This window comes from Psittacula echo (genome assembly GCF_963264785.1).
Source record: "Psittacula echo genome assembly, chromosome: 4".
Taxonomy (NCBI): Eukaryota; Metazoa; Chordata; class Aves; order Psittaciformes; family Psittacidae; genus Psittacula; species Psittacula echo.
Window position 1 is genome coordinate 6,232,499 of NC_137738.1, and position 23,161 is coordinate 6,255,659.

Below are 23,161 nucleotides of genomic sequence, written 5' to 3' on the forward strand. Positions count from 1 at the left end.
GCCCAAGGCACCTCGTGCTAGGAATATGTACTGTTGCACAGGACCTGAACATAGTAATACATTCATGTAGACTACTGGGACAAAGAATATGGTTTAAATAAAACTGCTGCCAAGATGAATGTAAAGCCAGGAGCCAAAGGAGCTGAGAGAATAGTTACCAATTAAAATAGCATTCAGAGATTAAAAATGGAAGAACACGGTTTATTTTTGCTTCTTTAACAGTTAACTATTTCAAGCAGGTATGCTAAGAAGCTTTGCGTGATCTCACGACATAGATACGTCAGTCAGCTTCCTGCCAACAACTAAATGTGAGATTTTATTCAGCAGATTTCTAAAGGGTTTTCAGTTTATTTTAAGAGGCTCCTGTTAAAAAAAAAAAAAAAAAAAAAGAAAAGTAATCTGTGTCATTCAGCAAGAGTGGGATACCATAGCTACCAAACATGAGCACTTCTATTCCAGTTAAACTGGCCACCATTTCAATAATTTGATGCTACATAACAATTACTAAGTCAGTCCTGACTCTACCTTTATTTAGAGTTTCTTTTAGGTTTCTTTTGCAGTGCCTGTTGTAATAATAATGAAACTTTCAAAATTTTTTTTTTCCCATTTTTCCCGTTTCCTTAAATAATCTCTAACTAATCCACAAAATGGTTTTGTCTGAAAAGTAAGATGTACATCTACTCTGCCTGCTTTGCTACTCCATAGGCCTGAAGAAAGAAAGAGAAAATATGACTGCTTTAGGATACTCTGAAGGTTATTAAACTTGTTGGGCAAAAGACTGGAACTAGTTCCAGGAGAAGGATTTTTCTTCACTAGGAAAACCTAACCTTAAACCTTCTTCTGAAGTTAGTAAGAAGTTTTGTAACAATGATCACAGCATTACTGAGAGGGAAAGAGAAAGGAGAGAGAAGACAAAAATATGTGATTGGACTAATAGCTAATTGTTTAAATCAAAAGTCATGCTTTGAACTTCTCAAGAATAAAATACAGTGGTGAATTCTCTTTCCAAGTGACTATGAGCACTTCAGGCCACAGACAGACAGCTTAAGAACATCAAATAAAATCCAAAAAAAGTAAATACTACCTAAACTTGACTTACTTAACCTTATGATGGAAGTGGCCGGTAACTGTAGCCATATCCACATTTGGAGGCAAATGTCAGTATGTTTTACAGATGCAGGAGAAAGAATTCTTACCTATGGCTGAAGCTTGAATACTGATGACCAACTCTGACTTCATACAGAAGGGGATTTGAAAAACAGAAAGGTTTGCTGAATCAGACTTCTTTCCCATCAGCTTCTTTCTATATTCATCTATGCATATGACCAGTATCACTGGAATTAAATTGTGTATATCAGATATTAGGCGAGACACTTCTTGAATGAACTAGTCTGTAAATTATTAACAGACATAAAGTTGGCTTCCCAGGAGAAAAAGGGAGGGCCAGCATGTCACTGATAACATTTGGTACATGAAGTATATTTAAGCTTCATTTTCTATCATGTCTTGAATGACATAACTTGAAATAACGCCTCAGTTCAGCAAACCTCTTGTAAGGAATACTGTCACACATATCTGATTGGTTCTGGCTCTTTCCAAAACTCATTAAGGAATCAGAAGTGTCCTGTCATAATCTATACTGGGTTTGGTTTTACAGTCTTAAATATAAAGAATAAATCTTTTGGCCAAACAAATGAACAAAAAATATACACGTACTGACTAAAGAACAGTATGAGCACAGGTAGAGAAGAACAGACTGCTATTTCAAGCTGCACTTTCTCTTTTTAAGTGTAAAAATTCTCCTACAATTTTCTGAAAATGTGTTAGTGCATGCTGCATCAATTATGTCAATTATGGAAAACAGTATCTATTGTTAGAAACAGGTTTGCTTTTAAACTTGGTAAGGAAATGACCACTCTACATCTGACACTCATCAAACTGAGCTATTTTTGTTCTAACAATGAGCAGAGAAATGCCACATGTGAATGAATTCTGAATGCTTTGAAGAAACATGGCAGCAATAAAAACCAAGAGGTGTACTGCCTTGGAGGTCTGGACATTGAAGCACAACACACATGCCCGGGGAGACTGGGAGCTCTTTATAATACAAAAGCACATCCCATAGCAATTCTTTTTCAAAGGTCACCTGGAAGTTTCTTGGCTTTATTCAGAAATGTTCAACATATATTTTTTTGTGCAAGTAAAGAAATTTTCATTTTATTAAAACATGTATTGCACAAAATCACCAAAGAGTATAAACTCAAAAGTCATCACTCAGAAATTTCCAAAATATTCCTTTTGTATGCATTTATGTATATACATACTTCCATTTATATACATATATACACACTGATCATTGTTCCTGTAATGTGCATTAGCAAGAAATCACAGAAATTAATATTTTTTTTGGTATTTGAAATAGGTATTTAGTAATTCTTAAGGAAATACTTTATTTTAAAAATAAAAATTGTTGGAATTCTTTCCCTTTTGAGATCTGAAAAATTTTAGGAACAAAAAATTAACTTTATATCCAAGTCAATTTTCAATATAATATCATCTCATTCACATTTACAATTTGCACTATAATCAGTGCATAATAGAGTCTCCTCATTTTTAATAGTATAGACAACACTGCTGTATAACGCACTGTTTAAAATCTTTTTTAAATAAATACATGAAAAAACATGACCTTTCATGAATGAAAAGCACTTCTCTGTAAGTATTTCAAAGCGTGCTGATACAAGGTCAGAGTTTTCAAAACCAAAAAACGTGTTAAAACCTCATGTTTCTGAAGCAGAAATACAGTTTGTCTACTGATTAAATACAGAACTTCCAGTGATTCAAGCATGGTATGCTCAGAGTCTCTTTTTCCCTTGTATTTCAATTTTTCAATTCTTCCTCATCTGAAAAAAAGGCCCACACCATCTGTGCTTGAAAAATAATATACCACATAAAAAGTAGTTAATGTGCCCATTTTCAGATTTAGTGAACTATCAGTCCTCATAGCACATAGGACTTAACAAAATCAAAGAAACATGGGTATATCGTTGCTTCTATAAATAAACAAATAGGAGAAGCAAGTGAGGGATAAGCACACCTACAACTGTTTTTCAAAGATACAAGCAGATATAAACAGGTGATGAATATCCATAGGCTGGAAATTAGAAGATCCTCATTTTCTACATTGACTAAAAAAGATTTTGGAACTGCCTTCTAATGGAAGCTATAAAGACAAAAGATCTGACTTTTTATGTGGTGCTTGATAAGTTTATAAATGGTCTGAAGAATATGACTGCCAGCTATTCCAGAGCACTGGATGTGACCAGTATTTCCCCTTTCAGTTCTATATTCCTATTTGAACTGAAATATTTCAACAAATGTCTGCTTTTCCATAAGAAAAGAGCCAGTACTACTTAAAAGCAGGTCATCTGTTTGTCAGTGGCTTTGACAACCACCAGTTTTCATGTTTTAAAATATATTATGCTCAGTCTATACATGTATAAAGACTTGCATATGTTTGTTAGTTAAAAGCAATGGTAAAACTGTTTTAGAAGCATGACTTTTAGTCTTTTTACAAAAAAGTCTCTCTTCTGCTGGTTTAGCATAGGAAAACACAGTAATATTCTTCCTACTTCTGTAACTCATTTATTAAAAAGCTGACTGGGTATGTTCTGTCCATATTTTCAAACATTATTCCTCCTGTCTTGACACTGATTTCTCTTCTATGTATTATGTATATTCTAAGGACAGTGCTAAATCTTTATAAACTACAAAAAACATTAAAATATGACCTGACCATTTAAGCCATATAGACCAAACACATAAGGAATAGAGATGTAAAATCAAAGTATTAATATTTCACAGGAAAAATAAAGATGATGATTATTTGTAAAGAAGGAATTAGCACAAGCCTTGGGTAAGATATACTTTGTTCTTTACTGGATGACTTTTTTATCCCAAAGGCAACATAATAATTAGAAAGACTTATAGAACAGCTTTTCATTTTAACTAATTAATAGACATCCATCTTGTCTTATAAATCTAGAAAGTGATACCTAAGCCCTACCCATATTTATAAAATTAACTATGCCTTCAGTAAAAAATGAAATGTAATATTTTGGCACAGAAGCTTTTCCCTAGAACAAGATGAAACCTATAAAAATATTTCTTGGCAATATGGATTTAGTCATCAAAACGAAAAACTGCCTTCTGAACACTATCTTCTTTTTGTCATAGATCTCCCCAAAATGGCTAATGCTAAAGGCTAAGTCTTAATGGAGCTCAAGTGTTCCTTAGGCTACTTACAGACCATGCATGGTGATTAAGTTTTACTGGTTCACAGTACAGGGAATTTTACTGTTTGTTATTATTTCCTGCATGAAAAAAAAAACTAAATCAAACCAAACCAAACACACCCACATACAAAAACCAACCCCTTAGATGAGAAAAACAGTTACCTTGCTTAAATCCCAAAAGCTACAGCCTTATTTTCCCTTCAGATGCCACCTGAATGCCCACCTAGGTTATGACTACTGCAAACCTCAGCTTAGTGCTCACAAGCAGGCAGCTCTCAAGCTGCCACTTTTCAGTGCCTTCCCATTTTTTCATTCTCCTGTCTTCTCCATTTTTAATACCAATTAGAAGGTAAAAGGCTGCAGTTCTTCTAATGAACAAAGCAGTGCCAACTATTCCTCTGCAAATTTGCCATCTAACCCAATTCCCCTCTCTTTTTTAATCTCTCTCTGTTTATACTGTTCACCACAGGGATTATCTCTTTACCTTGTGTTCAGAAATACAGTGTAAATGCCAACATAAATACACATACATATATTCCTCCAGCTTCTTCTGAAGATGGCTTGTAGTTCTACAGTCTTGATATGCAGAATCACAATCCTGTCCACTTTTACCTACAACAGCTTCTGGCACCACTCTCCTAGTTAGGCAAAAGGCACTGCTTAATTGAAAGTCTCTCTTAACTCTCCTTTTTAGTGTTCCAGCTCATTCGCATGAACTATGTTTAGCACAAAAGCCTTTCCTTGGAACAAAATGAAACTCACAAAAATTATCAGTTCCATTTGCTCAGTTTCCAAAATGATCAGGCTCAGAAGTTTTATCAATCTCCATGACATGAGGCCAGTGTTATATTTTACTTCTTTCAAGTTCTTTTCAATATTTAAACATAATTTTAAGAATAATTATTTAGCTCAAAAGGTTTTCCTAGTGCTCGTTAAATGAGCGAAAAGTACATGAAAAAACAAGCTTTCACATTTCAGCTGAGGTTATTGTAGTAAAATTAGTGATTACTTCTGGAAACTATATAAACTAAAAATATAGAACAGAAAAGCCCAGGGAAGGAACTCTTCCAGAATTAGTAGTCTAGGTGCCAGTAAATATAGACTTAAAATAGTTAAATTTAGTGGGATTTGGGGAGGCAGTGTAGTAAAGGGCAAGTGAGTAGCACGTAATGTTGGCTGAATAATTATACTTTTCCCAGTGTCAGTCATAGGACTTTCCTAAGTCTGTTTAAATACTAGAAATGTTCACTCTTTCTGGCTGTCATCTTTTCCAACTCAGATCTTGTCTTGATAGTTAAACTGCAGAGACACAATCAAATACAAATTATGCAGACCGCCACTATAGCACAAACAGGCATTACCATAACATTCAGAATCTTGAAAGAAGATACTGTTTAGCAAGAATGTACCAAAGCACTCTGGCAGACAAGGCAAAAGAAGCCTCACATAGTGCTTAAAATTAAAAGAGAAATGTATCAACAACTGGCTGTTCATCTCTATTAAGCAGCAGTTGCCTGCTTTGTTTTGTTTTCATCATTGTACTGCGATTGTGGAAATTCTGCTGCTTCTGTCTCGCTGAATTGCAAGTTCTGATAGCGCCACAAGATGAACAGCTGAAATAAGAGGCCTTTTTTCTCTACCACTGCCTGAGAGGTGATGGCTTAAGAATCAAATGTACCACTCACTGCCAGAGATTAAAAAATTGAAAACTTGACTGAAACTAAATTTATTCATTAAAGTGTATAGAACACCTAGGAAACACAGATTGTAAAGGAGCAAAAGATTCCAGAAATATATGTAAGGCAGCATAATGCAGTTTGAAGACATGACAACAGACATTTAAAGCCTGAAAATACTCTCTGAGGGAATGAAAATTAAATGTGTAATTTCAAAGAGCAAAACCAGTTCCTCCATAAAAATGGAGAAAAAGCATCTTGTAGCACCTAGAAGTGAAATGCTAAACAAATATTAGATTGGCCAAGCATCTGCACAGGTGGCTGCCCACTATCACAGCTTCCACAACTTCCATCAGCCTCCTCATCCCAGGTGACCTGGAATAGAACTGATGCCCTTGTCTCTGTGCCACCAGAGCGAAAATATTCATCTTCTGGCCTCACAGCAAGGGCTGTGCTCCTCATGCCATTACCCAGCCTGGCCTCTACAAGCACAGCTAATTTATTGCTTCCTGAGTTCTCTTTTTTCTTCTTTTTTTTCTTTTTTCCATCTTCAGCCTCCTTAGAAAGAATGTAGGTTTAAGATGTACAAAAACAACGAATGCCCTTCCCCCACACTGTTATAAAAGGCATGGCATAAACTTAATAATAAACAAGGAGTAAAAATGAAGTTGTAAGAAAAAAAGGCGTTGGTATTAAAAAGGCATAAACAAACCTAAGATTCCAACCATATAAACTTTCATTCTCTTTAACTTTGATTGCTTTCTCCTATTTGTATCTTCCTAATCGCATCTGACATTTTTCATGACAGTAAGTTTTTTAAGAGCAAGTGAAATACTGAAAAATAACCTTCATTTGAATAATTTTGGTACTATGGTACATTGCTCCCTTTTACTTTACCCTTCACAACCCTTTAAATGCAAATGGAAATATTCATTGTGCTTTTTTATCATTTTCATATTGGCAATCACTGCACAAGTCAAGTGCATTACGGACTTCTCCAAAAATATTAATCTTGAAATTGTTATGCCACAGATAACAAAACACTGTATCTGCTTCATTTTGAAATGTCAAATAACACACCTTAAATATGACTGCAAAATGAATAAAAATACAGCAGGACATGGACTGAGCTGTTGGTTTGTAAGACCAAGTCAGGAATGTGTTATGCTTTGGAATATACTGGAAATAGTATTTGGTCTTAAAAATCAGTTACCATTCAGTTTTCGTAATTTATACAGAAATTGCATGTCGCGTACACTTGGTTGCCAGCTGAGCTTGTATACAGAGAATATCCAAATGGAAAGTTATAAGCAAACAAATGAACACATACATGACAACAATGCTCTCAATCATTTTTATTTGTTGAAAATCACTCAAAGTATAAAATGACCCTCAGCACTGCAGGAAACAAACTCAGGGACATTCATGCGATTGCTGAGTATTACTGGACAGCCCAAAATGGTTCCAGGGTCTGATGAAAAAGAAATGCAGTGGAGGCTGCCCAAGTGGAAATTTAACACAGCTATGTAGTTCTTCTATGAAAATGATTTTTTAGTGGTAGGAAAAACATTAACTTTATACCTGATGTTGCACACATACTTTTCTTCTCTGAAAAGAATGAGGGTCATCAACGAGCACTATGACATGAAATGCTAGCTAGGAGCTAAATTTACCCTACAATACTGTAAACTTTTATTCAGCTAAGGGTTTTTTTTAGTAAATCCTTCATATACATAAGACTCAAGCTGCATTAAAATAAAGGCTCCTACTTAAAACTCAGTTCCACAGCCATGCTAAAATTGGCGTACTAGGGATACTTTCTACATCATTCCTTAAATTCCTGTAAAGACCTCTCCCACTTACAGCAGCAGCTTCTGCTTTAAACTCTAACAAGGTCTCTTTCTTTGCATGTTGCATTTAAAAAAATAGACCTTTTACTCGGCAAAATGAACATGAATAGAAAACCCAAACAAATAAACAACAGTGAATGGATTAGTTTTCTGAAAACATTGTATATTCCTTTGCTCCTCTCTCTTCTCTCCAGGTTCACTAAAAAATTTCAGTTCTGGAATGCACTTGCAATGCAAATTTCTCTAACTCCTCACCGACTGAGGTTCAAGGATGAGTACTTGCTAGCCTTACAAATCCCAGTAAATAGTTTGTTTTTCTAAATTAGAACACACTCATTAGAAAAATATACTGAAGACTTCCTATGTTGATTGTTCATGCAGGGGCACTATTAAACAAAGTAACTTTGCAAAGGTTTCTTGTATGATTTCTAGTATGTAAGAAAAGTATTTAAATGAATCCATTGCCTGAATATATTTACAGAAGCACAGAGGTCACAGTCACAAGTATTGAAAAAGGATAGGTTCAAGCAAACCCTTATTAAAATCTGGTTTTAGACTAAGTTATAGAACAAATGTAAGGGGGAAAACCCAGTGAGTTTCTGAGAAGTCATACAGGTAATGTATGGATATAATAGGATCCTAGTAATAGCACGTAAACTCCTTTTCCTGATTCACTGTCTTGAAGAGATACCTCTCAAATAGATGCAGAGGAGGAAGGCTGAAGAATTACCACCACTTCATTTCTCTTACCTTCCTGTAGAGACCACCTGTTTTATCACAGTATCACTCTCATCCTGTTTTCTACAACAACTACATCGTTTAATACCCACGAGGGTTTTCCATCTGTCATGCCACAGTACTGATTTCTGTTGCAGTGTTGGAGCAGAACACTGTCTGGTACTATTGTTCAGTGTTTTAGTACACATTTCATAGCATAGAGATGATTGTAAACAAAACCACAAATAAAGACCTGTGCTCATCAAAGCAGGAGTGAGAATACTTGGTGCGCTTCGCAAATTTGTTTCATTCTATAAGCAGTAACAAATCTAGAAAGTACCTGTAAAGGCTGACATCACCTGTATTCTCCTCTCATCATTAGTAGCAGGATGCCCATCAAGTACTGGCCAGTCAGGTCTTCATGATTCACTTTGCTATTTCCCAAAGATATTTTTGAGTAACACTGAGTTCCATGCAGTTTAATTTCAGACTACTGTAAGTGTATCTTTCCTTTTACGAGTACTGTATAATTTCAAAAATAAAAATATGTAAAAAATAACCATGGGATTGTTACAAATGAAACCAACATACAAATAAATAAGATTTTAGTGCTCATTTTGAAAATTGGTGGTTTTGAATTGTGCAAGATTGATAAATTTTCAGGTTAATATGGTCTAATTTTGTTGAGCTCTGACCAGTCTTTGATGCACGTCCCAACTGAATTTGATTTATGAATGGAAATTTCATTTTAATATGAGTCATTATGATAAGTCAAAATGGCAAAGTGAGAAGGATCATTTTTCACAAAGTCTGCTAATGCTCTGCATTAGACCCATGGGCTTCAACTGAATACTTGTTGGACCCATGGTCTTCAACTGAAAATCTCTCTCGCATTTCCATCTCCTGTAAGCTCTTCACTTTTTTTAGGATTTTGAGAAAGTGAAGGCAAATTAAAACAAGGGGCAGTAACATGACAAGTTCTTCAGATTTTTTAATCTATTTTTGAGTCATGTTTCTCACAGATGAGAGAGAATAAATAATTTTCTTTTGAATGCTTTGTTTCAGGCACAGTGCTGAAGATTTGTGATTTTATCCCTCTTATTCTGTTTTGGTTTTTAAATGCCAACTTCTGAAATTATATGATTATGCATACTTTTCTATTAATTTAAGAGGCTATTTCTAGCAGTTAGGAGCCTGTATATGCAAATTGTAAAGGAACAACATGAAATGTTAAATAGAAAGCATTCAGGCTTCTAATTTTTTTTTTTAACTCAGATAGTTTTATGAAGCTCTGTTCATGAATCTTAACTTTTTGGTTGCCAAAACTGTAATCAGCAGCAGCTGCATAAAATATGGTAGTGATGGCTGCTGGAAAATCCCTAAAAAAGTCATGTCCACTCTTTAGCCGCCTGACTTCCATCCAACTGGGGTGAAGAGACAGGAGAGATCTATGACATTTGTTACTCCCAACAGCCTTGTTGGAAGGCTGATGAACTTTAAGGTCCCTTCTAACCCTAACCTATGACTCTGTGGCTGCATAAGCATCCAGTAAATCGTTGACTGTTTCAGCAGACATTATTGTACTCTCTGATGGATATTCTCCTTCAAGACTGATGATAATGATTTATTAATTCAGCTGTGGGCCTTGCTAACTGAAGTGAAGGACACAAGTATTTTTATTTTTAAATTAAATTTCAAAAGATTCCATTTGTACAGCTAGTTATTCCTTCAAAACACAGTATTCTGCAATGCCCAGTCATTGAGGGTTTGCCATACAGAAGAACTTCAGGACTGGGTAAACAACTAAGAGCTGTCAAGTATACTGCTTTCTAACAGCAGTATTTTCAGTCATGCCAAAGCAGAGCTATTTGGAGTACTAACTATAAAAATACAATTCCAGTGGAACTCAGTATTATTAAACAATGATTTTACACTGATTAAATTTTCACGTTCACTTTAATAAAAAATACCAACTTAATGAAAAAAGTCTAATTCATAAAATTCTAAATTTCTTTATTCAGTTTTTTCAATCTCAAATTCAGGTTTTGTATCGCCATAGAAGAGATAATCGCATGAGTAGATAAAATGAATAGTAACAAATTGCCAAATGAGACTCAGTCATAACAGCTGGATGATATAGTTGAACCAACGTTTGATCTGTAAGTCTGATGTCTATAGTAAGCAACTTAATGGAAACTGTAAGAACAGAATGAGGGGGCATGTGGATAAGCATGACAGATAAGGGAAAAGTCAAAGTGGCCCTTACAAAGAGGAGTGTTGGCTCACAAAGCTATCGAAGTTCTTTGAGGGAATCACAAAGGCTGCAGATCGCGGGGATCTAGTTTATGTAATTACTTGGATTTTGGAAAGTGTTTAAAGGGAACAAACAGCCATAAAGTAAAAAGGAATGCTGCTCCATGAATTTAAAAAAAATGGCTCAATAAAAACAGTAGGTTATTGATTATTTCACACAGTGACTGGCAGCTATCAGTGGAAATCTGCAGGCATTTGTTCAGGGTACATACTGTTCAATGTAGACATTTGGTAATGGGCACTGGATAATGAAGCAACAAAGTTTTTTGAAGGTATTTTGTTATTCAGGATAATAGAAGCTTTCTGACAAGAAAGATTTACAAGAAAGTCCTTACAAGACTTGGTGACAATATCAGTAAAACAACAAATTACATGTAACACAGAAAGCTAAAGTAAGATCCAGAAATTAAGACAGATACATCAATGAAAATGTACTCAATGTTAATTTAGTTGTTAAAGAAAACAAAATGTTAAGGCATTATTAGGAAAGGACCAGACCACATAATTCTTCACATCATCCACTGTTCTTCATAAATATAAAAGAGTAAGTTTCTTCATGCTTTAATACTATTTAGTTCTTGTCCCCACCAAAACATAGCAAAATGAGAATGATTCAGAAAGAGCTAAATGTGGATGCTAAATGTATTTACGGCTTCAAAGGAGAATGAATAAATTCACAAAAGACAAGCATTAACATAAATGTATAAAAGTACCATTACTCTAACATACTATTAAATGGTCTGAATTTTTCTTTTGGAGGGGAGCAATGGATGGAAAATTTAACTCTAGGAAAAACAGAGTCATTTTCACAAAATTACTTTTTAACTAAAATTTATTGGAGTATTAATGATGACATAGTTCCAATGATTCTCTAAAATGTTTTGTCCCTTGTACTCTTTTAATTGCCTTATTCTGCCAAAATGTTACCAGGTAAATATAATAGTGGGGGTTTTATAATTCAAATATTCAAATATGGGCTCAATTACAGTTGATTATTGGGACACACATATTTGAACACACCAAGTGAAATGTTTCTCTGTTACAAAATAAAGTACATATTTAAACAATATTTTTCGAATTAAACTATATGTATTTTGAACTTTCTGGGTCCTCAGACTCAGACAACAAGCCATAGTTGGAGATGTCTTATAATAGGAAAAGCAAATCTGGTAAATTACATGATTCCATAAGGAATACTGGGGAAAATAATGCTTTTGGATTTTCTCCCCAATGCTTTCTGTGTCTTAAATCAGTTCTTAAATACTTAGGAAAATGTGTTAAATATTATCTTCAATCTTGTAAAACTGATTACTGGATACATATTTTTCTCTGCAGGAGAGTTGCCAGTGTGTTCTTACTTGAAAATGAACATTTCTTGCTGGCAAATCTAATGTGTGAAAATCTTCCACAGCATTAAAACATACCCGGTTTCCATATATTCTGGTTTAAAATGCCTTTTTTTTTCTTTCCCGAAAAAATCCCAGTACTTGTAATCTCAAACAACGGCATGTGATCAGCCTCCACCATCAAATGAAATCATTTATACAGCATTGAAATTCATACTATGAGACGTACCTTTTCTGCTAACAATTCTCTGATCTTGCTTGCCTGGAGACGAAATTTCATTAACTGTGACTCCAGAGTTAAACATCTTTCTTTCCAGTTTACAGTACCTTCTGGCTCTGAAAGTTCAGCCATATTTATGCTGGAAAAAGAAAGGGAAAAAATCCCCATGTCAAATTGAGTCTGTATTTAATGTCTGACTTTTTTTTTTAAATATACATCCAAACTCATTTTATGTAAATGTCAAGAATGCCCCCAAATTTTGTACATATGCAGCTTCATAAAGCTTAGTAAAAAGCACATTACTTTACAAAGGCCCTTATCATAAGTGGGAGATTTGTGAAATCTCTGTTTATAACACTTAGGTTTACCATAATTTAATTTCTTCAATTATTTTGGGGCTGCAGTATGTCTTCCTTGATAAGCAGAGACACATTACGCATTTTAATCTTCAGTTATGTATACATCCTTTCTTAGGATAAAGAAGCTTGTAGAGAATGGAGCTTTTCCTAAGAAAATGCCTTACACAGGTGTAACTACCTGTGAGTTAGTAGCACATTTGTTTTTATCCGAGTTTACTGTTTGGCAGAGGACTCTTTAAAGTGTTTTAAAATCCTTATGTTTAATCTAGTTGCCTTTAAAATGTTATATACTTAATGAGTCTCAAGGTGGGGGTTGGTTCCAAAGGTAAACGTAGGTAAGCAAATGGATCCCCCTCTAATGGATCCCTCACATGAAAAAACAATCCCTTGGCATTAGCTGTTGCAGACCTCAGGACAACATTGTTCATGCATGTTTTGGGTTCAAATCTGCTTTTATCTACTTTCAACTGCTTATGTCTTCTGGAAATTAATCTTGGTGTCCTTTTGGACAAGCGGTGCTGGAAAAACTATACAGGATGAGAGCCGGCTCATCATGGTCTGAGTCTGAGAAGCCAAGAAAATCATCTGTGTGTAAGCAGAAGGACTGGGCTCTGTTGTATTCCAACTATTTGTAGACAGCTTAATAAAAGAGTAAGTGGATGGCTGAATGTAACCATTCAGTCCAAGGCGTTCCCTTGCAAGCAAAGGCCTTGGCCTTTGCTGGGCTCTAAATACCTAGGTTTGGCTTTGAAAATAAAACTTGAATACTCCCTAAGTATTCAATTTATCTCCAAAATAACAGACAGACATAAAAACACCATTCAGTAGAACGCAGCTGAACATCATAACAAACAAAAAATTACCAGTCATAAGGTTACGCTACATGTTTGTCACCTATGTCATAGACAGTGAGATGCTGACAAGGGAAGGCAAGTAGCCCCCATTTCAGTGGGATTAAAGAGGCTGGCACAGGAAAGTCATGCACAAAATAGAGCTCTATACTGCAAGTCCTGACACAGCATGGATTAATAAATACCATCTTTGAGAGATCCATCCCCATGACTAATCCAGTTCTTCAGTAGCCTGGATTCAAGCACTCCCCTTCCTCCCAGTGTTGTAGGAGGTGGCCCACGTTCCCCTCCTTCCCCAAGGAGGGGGAACATCTCAGCTGCAGGCAAAGGACCTATAGATTTATCTTTTCCACTGCTCCTGACACCAGTAAGAATAAAGGGAAAAGCAAAGCATAGCAAGACAGACCAAAGTCACAAGTAGGATGCCAAGAGTTCTTTGCTTTTCTGTGATAAATTAATATTTTCTAGTTCTCTTCTGAATTTTCCATGTCTCAGATTAGTCTCAAGTTCATCATCACTAAACTGGTGAAAAACTCTGTCTCAAACCTTTTCTTCCTTTCACCTAACCTATTTCCTTGTCTTTTTCATTCTGTATCTTAAGTTAGAATGAAAATGAGGAAAGAAGAAGTGACTAAGGTTTGTCAGCTTTGCACCACATCATTTGTCCAAAGGTGACCACTCTATCCTTGACTCTCTCTTCCTGTTGGTCTCGCAGGCTATGATTCAAGCTGTTAAGCCTGAGGTTATAACTATCCCCATTCAGAAATCCCTCACTCAGGAATCCCCATGGAATCACTGGGATTTAAGCACATTATTAAAATAGTTTCCAAAGCCCATCCTGCAACACCCAAATTCTAAACTTTAAGCACAGATGCATTTCAACTGCAACCTTTCTAAGTGTCTGGTGTCTTTTCCATTCCCCCCTCCCTTCTTTTAAGCTTGGCACAAGACTCCCTGGATTGCCAGGGAAGCAGAGTGCTCACCAGTGTCCGATCCCTAGTCCTCACTCCTCCCCCCTTGCCCAGAGTCCCCACGCTCAAGGGGGGAAGGTGGCACTTCACAGCAGCAGCTTCTCCTAGTTTACAGAGGAAGCAGAAGTTTCAGCTGCAGACTGATTTGGACACAGCCTGGATTCTGCTCTCCTAAGAAAGAAGGAATGGCAAAGTTCCTATAGACTGCCTAGTTAGCATTTTTGATGGTTTTCCTTTTTGACTAATTACATGTATGTGCAGCAGAGACGAACATGGCCAGCATTTGGTTAAGAGTAGGATATTTCAGTGTCTGTGGTAGTGAAAACACAAACGGATGAAGCAGTGAAAGGATTTTTGCTTTTTGGTAGGGTGCAATATTACAGGGTGGAGTTAAAAATGTTTGTCTTTCAACAGACACAACATCTGAGTAGATGGATTTCTGGCAGCAAACAATGCGTCCAGCCAAGTAGTTTCTCAATGTCCAAGCTAATTAATAGTCCACTGTATAAACATTTCAGATAAAAAGTTTGAAAATAACTCTTTTTATTGTGGGTTGTTTGTTAGAGATTATAATAATTCACTTCATATTTTCCAACAAGCCAGTGGGTTCTGGAAATATTTACAGGCACATAATACACTGTTTACAATTGTGGAATGAATGATCTTACTTTGAATCAATGACTTCCTGTTTCTTGTTTGATTCCCCAAGGGAGGAAAAAAATGAGTTCATCTTTCTTGGCTTAATAGAGTACTCTGAATCAGCACTCCAACCTACACAGAGGCCGCCCCTTCTTCCTGCTTCAGTTCCCACTGCAAAGCCCTCCACTCTCCCCAAGCCTTTCAAAATTAAAGCGTTTGAGAAGTAAACTGAAAAAGCACACATTAAAGCAGGAAGTTCTAATTATGCCATCAAAAATTAATTGAGACAAGTTTGACAAGTCTGGAAAGATTAAATTCGTTTTTTCATTTTTTAAGTTTAGAAACCTCTTCATAGGCATCAAGAAGTCAGAATGTCACATTCTCCCCAAAGGGATTGATATAATTTCCTTTTCTTTGCTGTCTGCTTGGAAATTATCAAAATACTTTTTAGGGGGAAGGAGGGAACAATATTCTAACTTTTTGAAGCACGTTAAAAAATTTCCATGTTCCTTATCACCCTGTCAGTGTTTCCCTCTGTTTTTAACAAAACGCTGTGTTAACTAAACACTTCATATTCTGTCCATATATTCTGTATGTCCTTTCTCTGCTGGAGAAAGCTTGAGCCCATTTCCGTAGGAGTGGTTTTGTGTGGTTCATGATGGGTTCCCTACACCAGACTAAAATGTTCACCAGCCCAAATGGTTTTAGACTGTACCTCTCAAATTTCAGGCTCCTTTCTTCTACTTTTTTCACCCAAAGTCAGCACTTGTGAGTATTTTGGAACCCTAAAGGTTGGACTGGAGAAGGGAAATGATGAGACACAAAGTGGACCTGTTCAGGAATCAAGTAAGTCATTCTCAGGTTTGGTGCTGCCCAGGGCCCTTACTCACATCGAAACACTGGTAACTTTATTTTCCACTTGACTCATTTTGCATAACCTTGTGCTCAGAGAAACTTGAGCCTAAGCTATTTAAAACTGCCTTCAAAAATTGATCTATGAATGGTTTCTCTGCTGCTTCCTAGATATTGATAAGGTTGATCCTGTGAAGCCAGATGTCAGCCAGGGCTCCCTGACTCTGGCACCAGGCATAGACCCTCTAAAGCCCTCCTTTTTCCAAGGGCTGGACTGCCTCCTCCCAGTTCCTCACTGAGCCCCTGCTGCTCTTTCCAGAGGAATGGCACAACCGAGGGCTCATCAGCACAGTACTGTCAACTGCGTGTCGCAAACATCATTAAAGCACATAAGATCACTTTATGTCCTTTTCCCCATGACAGCAACGAAAAGGTTGCAGTGTGACATCACACTAGGTATGAATGCTTAATTTTTATGTGAAATCCTGAAAGCTGATGGTGTAGCTATGTAAGAAAATATCCTAATTCTTCATGTTTGTTTGGAAGAGGCGGTGTTCTCTCTCTTATTTTTCGGGGGGACCGCAGTGATACGCCAGTGGCATTGCCAACCGGACAGGGGGAGCCTGGACCTTAAGGGCCCTCAAGCGACCTCAAGCTCGTCAGTTTCCTGCCGTGGGACTTCAGCCAACGGCACGGCGGTGACCTCACACAACGCCACCCTCCACCCGACGGAGCCACCCGGGCACACCGCGCCGGCCGTCCCGTCCCGTCCCGCAGCGCCCCGCCGCCGGGGAGCCACAGCCCACGGCTGCCCCTCCGGGGAAGAGCCGGAGGCCGGCCCGGGCGCTGCCGCCCGCCCGCCCGCAGAGGGAGGGAAGGGGGCAAGGAAAGGGAGGTCAAACCTGGCCGGCCGTTGCTCGCGGCGTTGGGTATCGTCCACACCGTGGGCACTGCGCGACCCCGGCTGCCCGCGCCCCTCTGCGCCCGCCCCACCATCCTAGCGGCGAGCGGCGCGGCCGCCTGAGCGACGGCCGCCACGGCCACTGAGCATCGCGGGGCCGCCCCCGGCGGGGCGCCCGGGCGGGGCCTGCGCGGCTCGGCAGTGGCGGCAGGAGCTGGCGGGGAGTGGGGCGTGCGGCTCGGAGTTGGGGCGACTTGAATGAGACGCCGGCGGTCCGGCAGCGCTGTCCTGCCTGCGGGACGCGCTCTGCGGCCTCCGTCCCGCCGCTTCTTCCTCGGGTGGCGCTGGTTGCTGGTCGCCGGCTCAACCGCGTGCTCTGGCCCCGACGGGCTGCCGGGGGGAGAGCCTGCCGGGGGGAGAGCGGCTGGCGAGAGGCGCTGGGCCCCTCTCCTGCACCGCGCCGCCGCATGGGCTGGCACCGGCCGGGACGGCTGGCGGGACACAGGCAGCAGTCCCCGCGGAGGGGTCCCGCCGGGGACTGCGAGTCACCGGACGCAAACCGACCTTGGCCTCCCTCCGCTCCCCGCATCCCGGGAGATGTCCTGGCTGTGCCCCGTCCCCATCCCAGTATCTTAATTTCCTTTATAATTAGGAACTGTTCCTCTGATATTGCGTGGATTCCTGAGGGGGAGACTAGGTGAGGAAAGCAGCATCTGCTGGTTCTGAAGTTTGTCAGACCCAACATCAGGGCTTGCTGCAATTTGAATTTCACCTTGTGTGAAAAGTCATTTGTCAAGTATAAACGGGAGGGTTGGAGCTGAGCAGTCACCGGGGTGATGATGGGATATGACGGGATGAATGGAGCTTGCAGAACTACTGTGTCCCATAGGTAACTACACACTTCAGTACCAGATGGAATGAAGTGGCAGGTGCAGGTGTGGGTGGGTCATGTTGACGCACGCTCTTTATCCCCTCTGACTGAAACTGCTGTGAGTACATATCAGGTAATCAGCCATCTCGGTCTCTTTCAAAATGCTGTCTGAAGTATTAAAAAGTAATTGGAAAAAGCCTTGTCTGACATATATAGGGGTCTTCCTCACATACACTTTGATTTAGGCTGAGATTTAGGGGTTCTGTTTTGCTTGGATTATGTTCTAGGCAAAAATGTTCTACAGATTCTTCTGGTGCATAAACAAACCTCACTGCCGTTCTCCTGGTGTTTATTTCTAATGTAGTGGTGCAGACTTGCTTTGTGTAAACTATTCTTTCACAGTCACCTGTGAGTCAGTGAAAGTGCAAGTTTTTTGTTTGGAAAGAAAAAAGGTCTTAATAGCTCAAATATTCCCCATCTGGTTATACACACAATTTCAGTTTTTCCTATTCAATTCAGTACAGCCTCCCATTTTCCACTCATTTGCAGTGACCTTAAAGTATCCAAACAGCTTAACTGACAGTGTTTCATTTGCTGGTACTTTCCTAAGTGCCTCTTGTATTTTTTAGACACTCATCATTGAAAAATGTGTTCAAAACATGATTGCTGGTATACCAAGAAGTGAGCTGTTCTCTATCTGATACCTCCTGTCTAGAATGTTCTACATTAAAAACAAATTAACTGGGAAGAAAGTAAAGATTTAGCCAAAATAATAGAAATCATCATTTGGTTCCTAACAAACACTATACAAAATTATTTAGCCTTGGTGTTAATGAACTCTTTGGCCACACAGTTTGCTTTCATAGTAAGACATTCTCTCTAGATACTCCCCAGAGTGCGGAGAGTGAATACAGGGTGCAGCGATCTCAGGAAAAGCGAAGGCTGTATGAATGGCATGCTCGGACCGCAAGAGGGAGAGCAAAGCCTGTTCACTAAACGAGTGTTTCTTTCCATTTGTTTTGTGGATTGACTTTTCTCTAGCCTTAGACATTAAAAATGCTCTGCAGTCACGCAGCTCTCGATACTCTAAGAGGCATGAAAAAAATATTCTGAAAGAAGGAATAGGGGTATACAGGATTTTCTCTTGCCTGCCCTTACCTGTAAAGTATGTAGAAGGGGCTAGAACGTGTGTTCATTAACTAAGGAAATAAAATCACCATTAGAACTAGGACACAGAACAAAATACAACTTCATTTTGTAATGAGAACGCAAGGGGAGAAGCCATAAATCTTCCAGCAAAGACACAGAGAACTACTATGCATGTAAGTGTAGTCTCAGTGAAAGAGAGGTGTTTCTCCTTGCTGTTGTCACTGATGGAAGTTACACACAAGCAGTAATAAATCCAGTGTGGGGTCTTGCAAATACTTGCAGAAAACTCAAGCAACTGGTACACAATGCCTTGTAGAAGCAAACTGCAAGACCAGGTATTTGCACCTTGGAATGTTCATCTGTTAGCTGGCTCACTACGGAAGTAAAATGAAGTCAAAACACCATGAAATATTTGCCCCTGTAATATGGGCTCTTAAATGTCAGCTCTAGATGGCTGAAGTTGTGCAGGTTGTGTGATTTTTGCTGTCCATAACTGACTTTAATGCAGGAAAATAAGTTTTAAGTTTCTGATCATCTTATTAAAATGATAACCTCATTTGGTTTTAAGTATGAACACTATACTGCAAAACATCTACTTTAGAGCATGGAAGCTAATCCAAAAAATGCCACTTCCTTCATTTCAAAGTGGTTATCAAACCTGCATCTAGAACGTAAGATTTTTGACTCTCCTACTATGTAGAACATGATTCTGACATGCTGGGTCAGAACCTTACCCTCATCTTGACAAAGAGCCTTTTTGGGTCCTCTCTCACATAGATAAGTATTGTAACCATATAAATTTAGGTATTTCAGACTGGTAGGTATGTTTACATTAGAAAATACATTCCAGAAAACATCTTGTGATTCTAAAAGATTATACAATGTCATCTGTAAGTTCATTTCTTTGAACTTACAGAAAGAAAGTTAGTTTCAAAGAAATGAACTTACAGATGCGTAAGTTCTGTAACATGACTGAGTTCTTTGAAAGGATAATGTACATACTTGAGACTTGCAGTAGAGAAAAGGTTCCCATGATGTTGTTTATACTAGTTGCAATTACAAAACTGTGATATAAATAAGTAGATCATCTTCAGGTGCTGTCCAAATTAATTAAAAAGTGTCTTGATCTTTCATGATTAAAAACAGCTTTAATGGAGGACGGGGACAGAGAAAGATCATTCATGTTCAATTCAATGTTATCACCTTAACATGTCTTAAAATGTTGCTCTTTCAAGGCTGTGGTTTGTCTTTCGGTGACAGAAAAAAATGGCATCTTATCTAAACAGCCTCTAGTATTTGTGCTTTGGTACATTTGAATGGAGAAATCTATGGTTACTTCAGTTACTAATAAAGGCCTTTTCTGCCTCAGTACGGCTCAAAAGAAGGTCCGTGCCTTCTATTTACATGCACAACCTCTTTTTAATGGTTTGGCGCCACTGAGTGGTAAAATTCTAGATTGCTCTAAATAATCAATTTCTGAGAATTTTCCAATTACAATTTCATCATCTCCCTCTGAAAGAAACTTTAAAATAATCTACTTTCTGGGTATAGGTATAACTCAAGAAGACTGGAATTTACAGCTTGAACATTGGAGTTTCCAACAGCGTGGATTTGAATGTTTCTTCTGAGAAGGATTTTCACTGATGGTTGTTGATTTGTCAGACCCATAAAGTCTGTGAACATAAATCCACTGCTTTGAAGAATATTCGTGATCAGTTGCTGAAACATGCCAGGACATCACAGTGAAAATGGCTGTGTCTGGTCAGAGCAGGGGTCATCTAGTGTGGGATCTGATAGCTGAGCTGTTGTCCTCAGCTAGCGCCCAGAGAAGGCAAGTGTCATTCCCCCAGAATACCGTCCCAGTCTCCAGTTGCTTTGTGGTTTGGGGAATTTCCAAACCAGAAGTTCTGTATTTTGAAACATTTGCTGGCTTGCTTGGTTGGTTGGGTTGTTTGGGGTTTTTTTGTTTCTTCCATGAGTTAGTCCAGCTGCTTTTGAAAAGATGTAATTTTCAAGATCCAGAATCTCAATCATAAGATGGTGAACTCTGTGGTTTAAATAATTAATTTAATTTTGTGTGTGCCATCTGCTTGTTTTATTTGATGCCACTTAATTATTGTAGAAACAGTGAAAAAATGATTTCATAAAATTTCTGTTGTACTCTATTTCAGTAGTTTCTCTTTGAGAGTGAAGTTACCTGTGCTTTTCAGTGGCTTCACAGAGAGAAGCCCGTCTCAACATTGGGGCATCCTTCTTACCTACCTTAGCCCATTGGCAGTCCTATTATATTCTTTTGGCACAGGAATGAACACTGCACATAGTGTTCAAGACATAGGTGTATTTATACAGCGACATAGCAATGCTTTCTAGTTTCTTTTTTATTCTTTCCTTAATAATTTCTAAGACGGTGTTGCTTCTTTGGTCTCTCCAAGAATTCTGGCACACAGCAGAGCCACAACACCAGTAGTTCAAGGGTTTGTTGCTCTTTACCAGCAGAACAGAAGTTTTGTCAAGGTAAATTAAGCCTAATGACCCATGCCTGGCAAGCTGCTCAGAGGTGGTAGGGAGCTACTTCTAAAGTAAGTTATTTTGAACAGTGGAAACTTGGTGCTGTTGGGGAACAGAGGAATTGAAGTGCGTGGGCCTTGCATGCTATTGTTTCATCTCTTGAGATGCCTCTTTACTCTAATATTGCACTACAGACAGTGGATTCTTCAGGTGTTACCTGACAGCTCCCTGGCAACGATGCTTCCACTGACTGGAAAAAACTTGGGGAGAGTAAAGCTCTTTTGGAAAGCAGACAGTTCCTGGAATGTTATCCCCAGCATTACAGAAAATGAGCTGGAATACATACGGCTGGAACTCTGAAATTGGGGAACCTGTAGGAAGATCACACTGAATGTAGAATGTGCAGGTATTGAATTGAGCTCAAGGAACAGGAGACTTAGCTTGTTGAAGACATTGCTTACACCAACTAAGGATGCATTGTCTGATTTGGCTGGAATTTTAAGTCATAATAAGAGCATTCAGTCTTCGAGCTGGAGATAGTCCAGCATTTTGAGCAGGTCACTGCAACACATTGTGCCAAGTAACGGTATCAGCTTCTTAGAAATGGCTGGACACAAAACAGGGAAAATTAACCAACAAACAGAGAAAAAAACAGGTTATTTTCCACGTGTTTGGATATGGTTAAACCTTTTCTCCGTTCCTTTGGCCATTACCCTGTCCGAGGTCAGGAGACACTGTGAAATGTTAAAGGGGGATCCAGAAGTTTGCTGAAAGTCCTGAACAGACTCTTATGTATGCCAGCTGGTTTAGATTGCTAAGAAAGTGGTGGGTGAAAGTCAAGTGGCAAGGAATGAGTTTTGTTATCTGTTCACCTTTTTCCTTAGTGAAATCTTGTAATTCTTAAACCTTCATGGAAGCATGACCACTTTGGATTTTTTGTTATGTGTTTATTCAAATCACTTTCTGCTCCTTAGACAAAAAAGGATTTGTGACTAGAGGATCTTGATTTGCATTGGGTGATTTACTGGGTTCATTTCATCTGGCCATGGAGGGACACCTCTCGGGTGCTGCGTAGAGCAAGGGCACATCACAAATCAGGCTCTGGAAGATGGAGCATCCATTTAAAGCTGCTGAGGAACTTCAGGAACTGAGAAGCAAGTGTAATTACTCAGGGAGAAACACAAGCTACTGCCATCATGAGATACATCGATTCCTAAAATGGTTTGGGTTGGACAGGACCTAAAGGATCATCTAGTTCCAAGCCCCTGCCATGGGCAGGGACACCTTCCGCTAGACCAGGCTGCTTCAAGCCCCATCCTACCTGGCCTTGAACACTGCCAGGGATGGGGCAGCCACAGCTTCTCTGGGCACCCTGTGCCAGTGCCTCAGCACCCTCACAGGGAAAAATACATCAATTATCACCCATTTTTCGCTAAGTTAAGATTACATTTTAAAATCAGGGAAACTGGTCGTGCTGTACAAAGGCCAGCGACTCTCACACTGGTTTATCTTTTAGATAAGTACTCTTTAGAGAAACCCGCCCCTCACTGCGACCACGACACCCGCTGAGACCCGTAGCAGCGCCCCGTCTGTCGGGCCGTGGGTAAGGCAGCGCCGACACTCTGCGAGGGGAGGGGCCGGGC

The 23,161-nt window shown here is 38.9% G+C and overlaps 1 protein-coding gene across 1 annotated transcript in view; it reads right to left on the reverse strand.

The window, feature by feature from the left end:
* Positions 1–12,552, reverse strand: part of PLEKHH2 (pleckstrin homology, MyTH4 and FERM domain containing H2) — a gene marked incomplete at its 3' end in the record, with an annotated part of 51,071 nt that extends 38,519 nt beyond the window's left edge. The window contains exon 1 of the mRNA XM_080615471.1: positions 12,427–12,552. Coding sequence (XP_080471597.1) covers positions 12,427–12,549 — 123 coding nt within the window. The 5' untranslated portion in view covers positions 12,550–12,552. The remainder of the gene's footprint in view (positions 1–12,426) is intronic.
* Between the last annotated feature and the right edge of the window lie 10,609 nt (positions 12,553–23,161).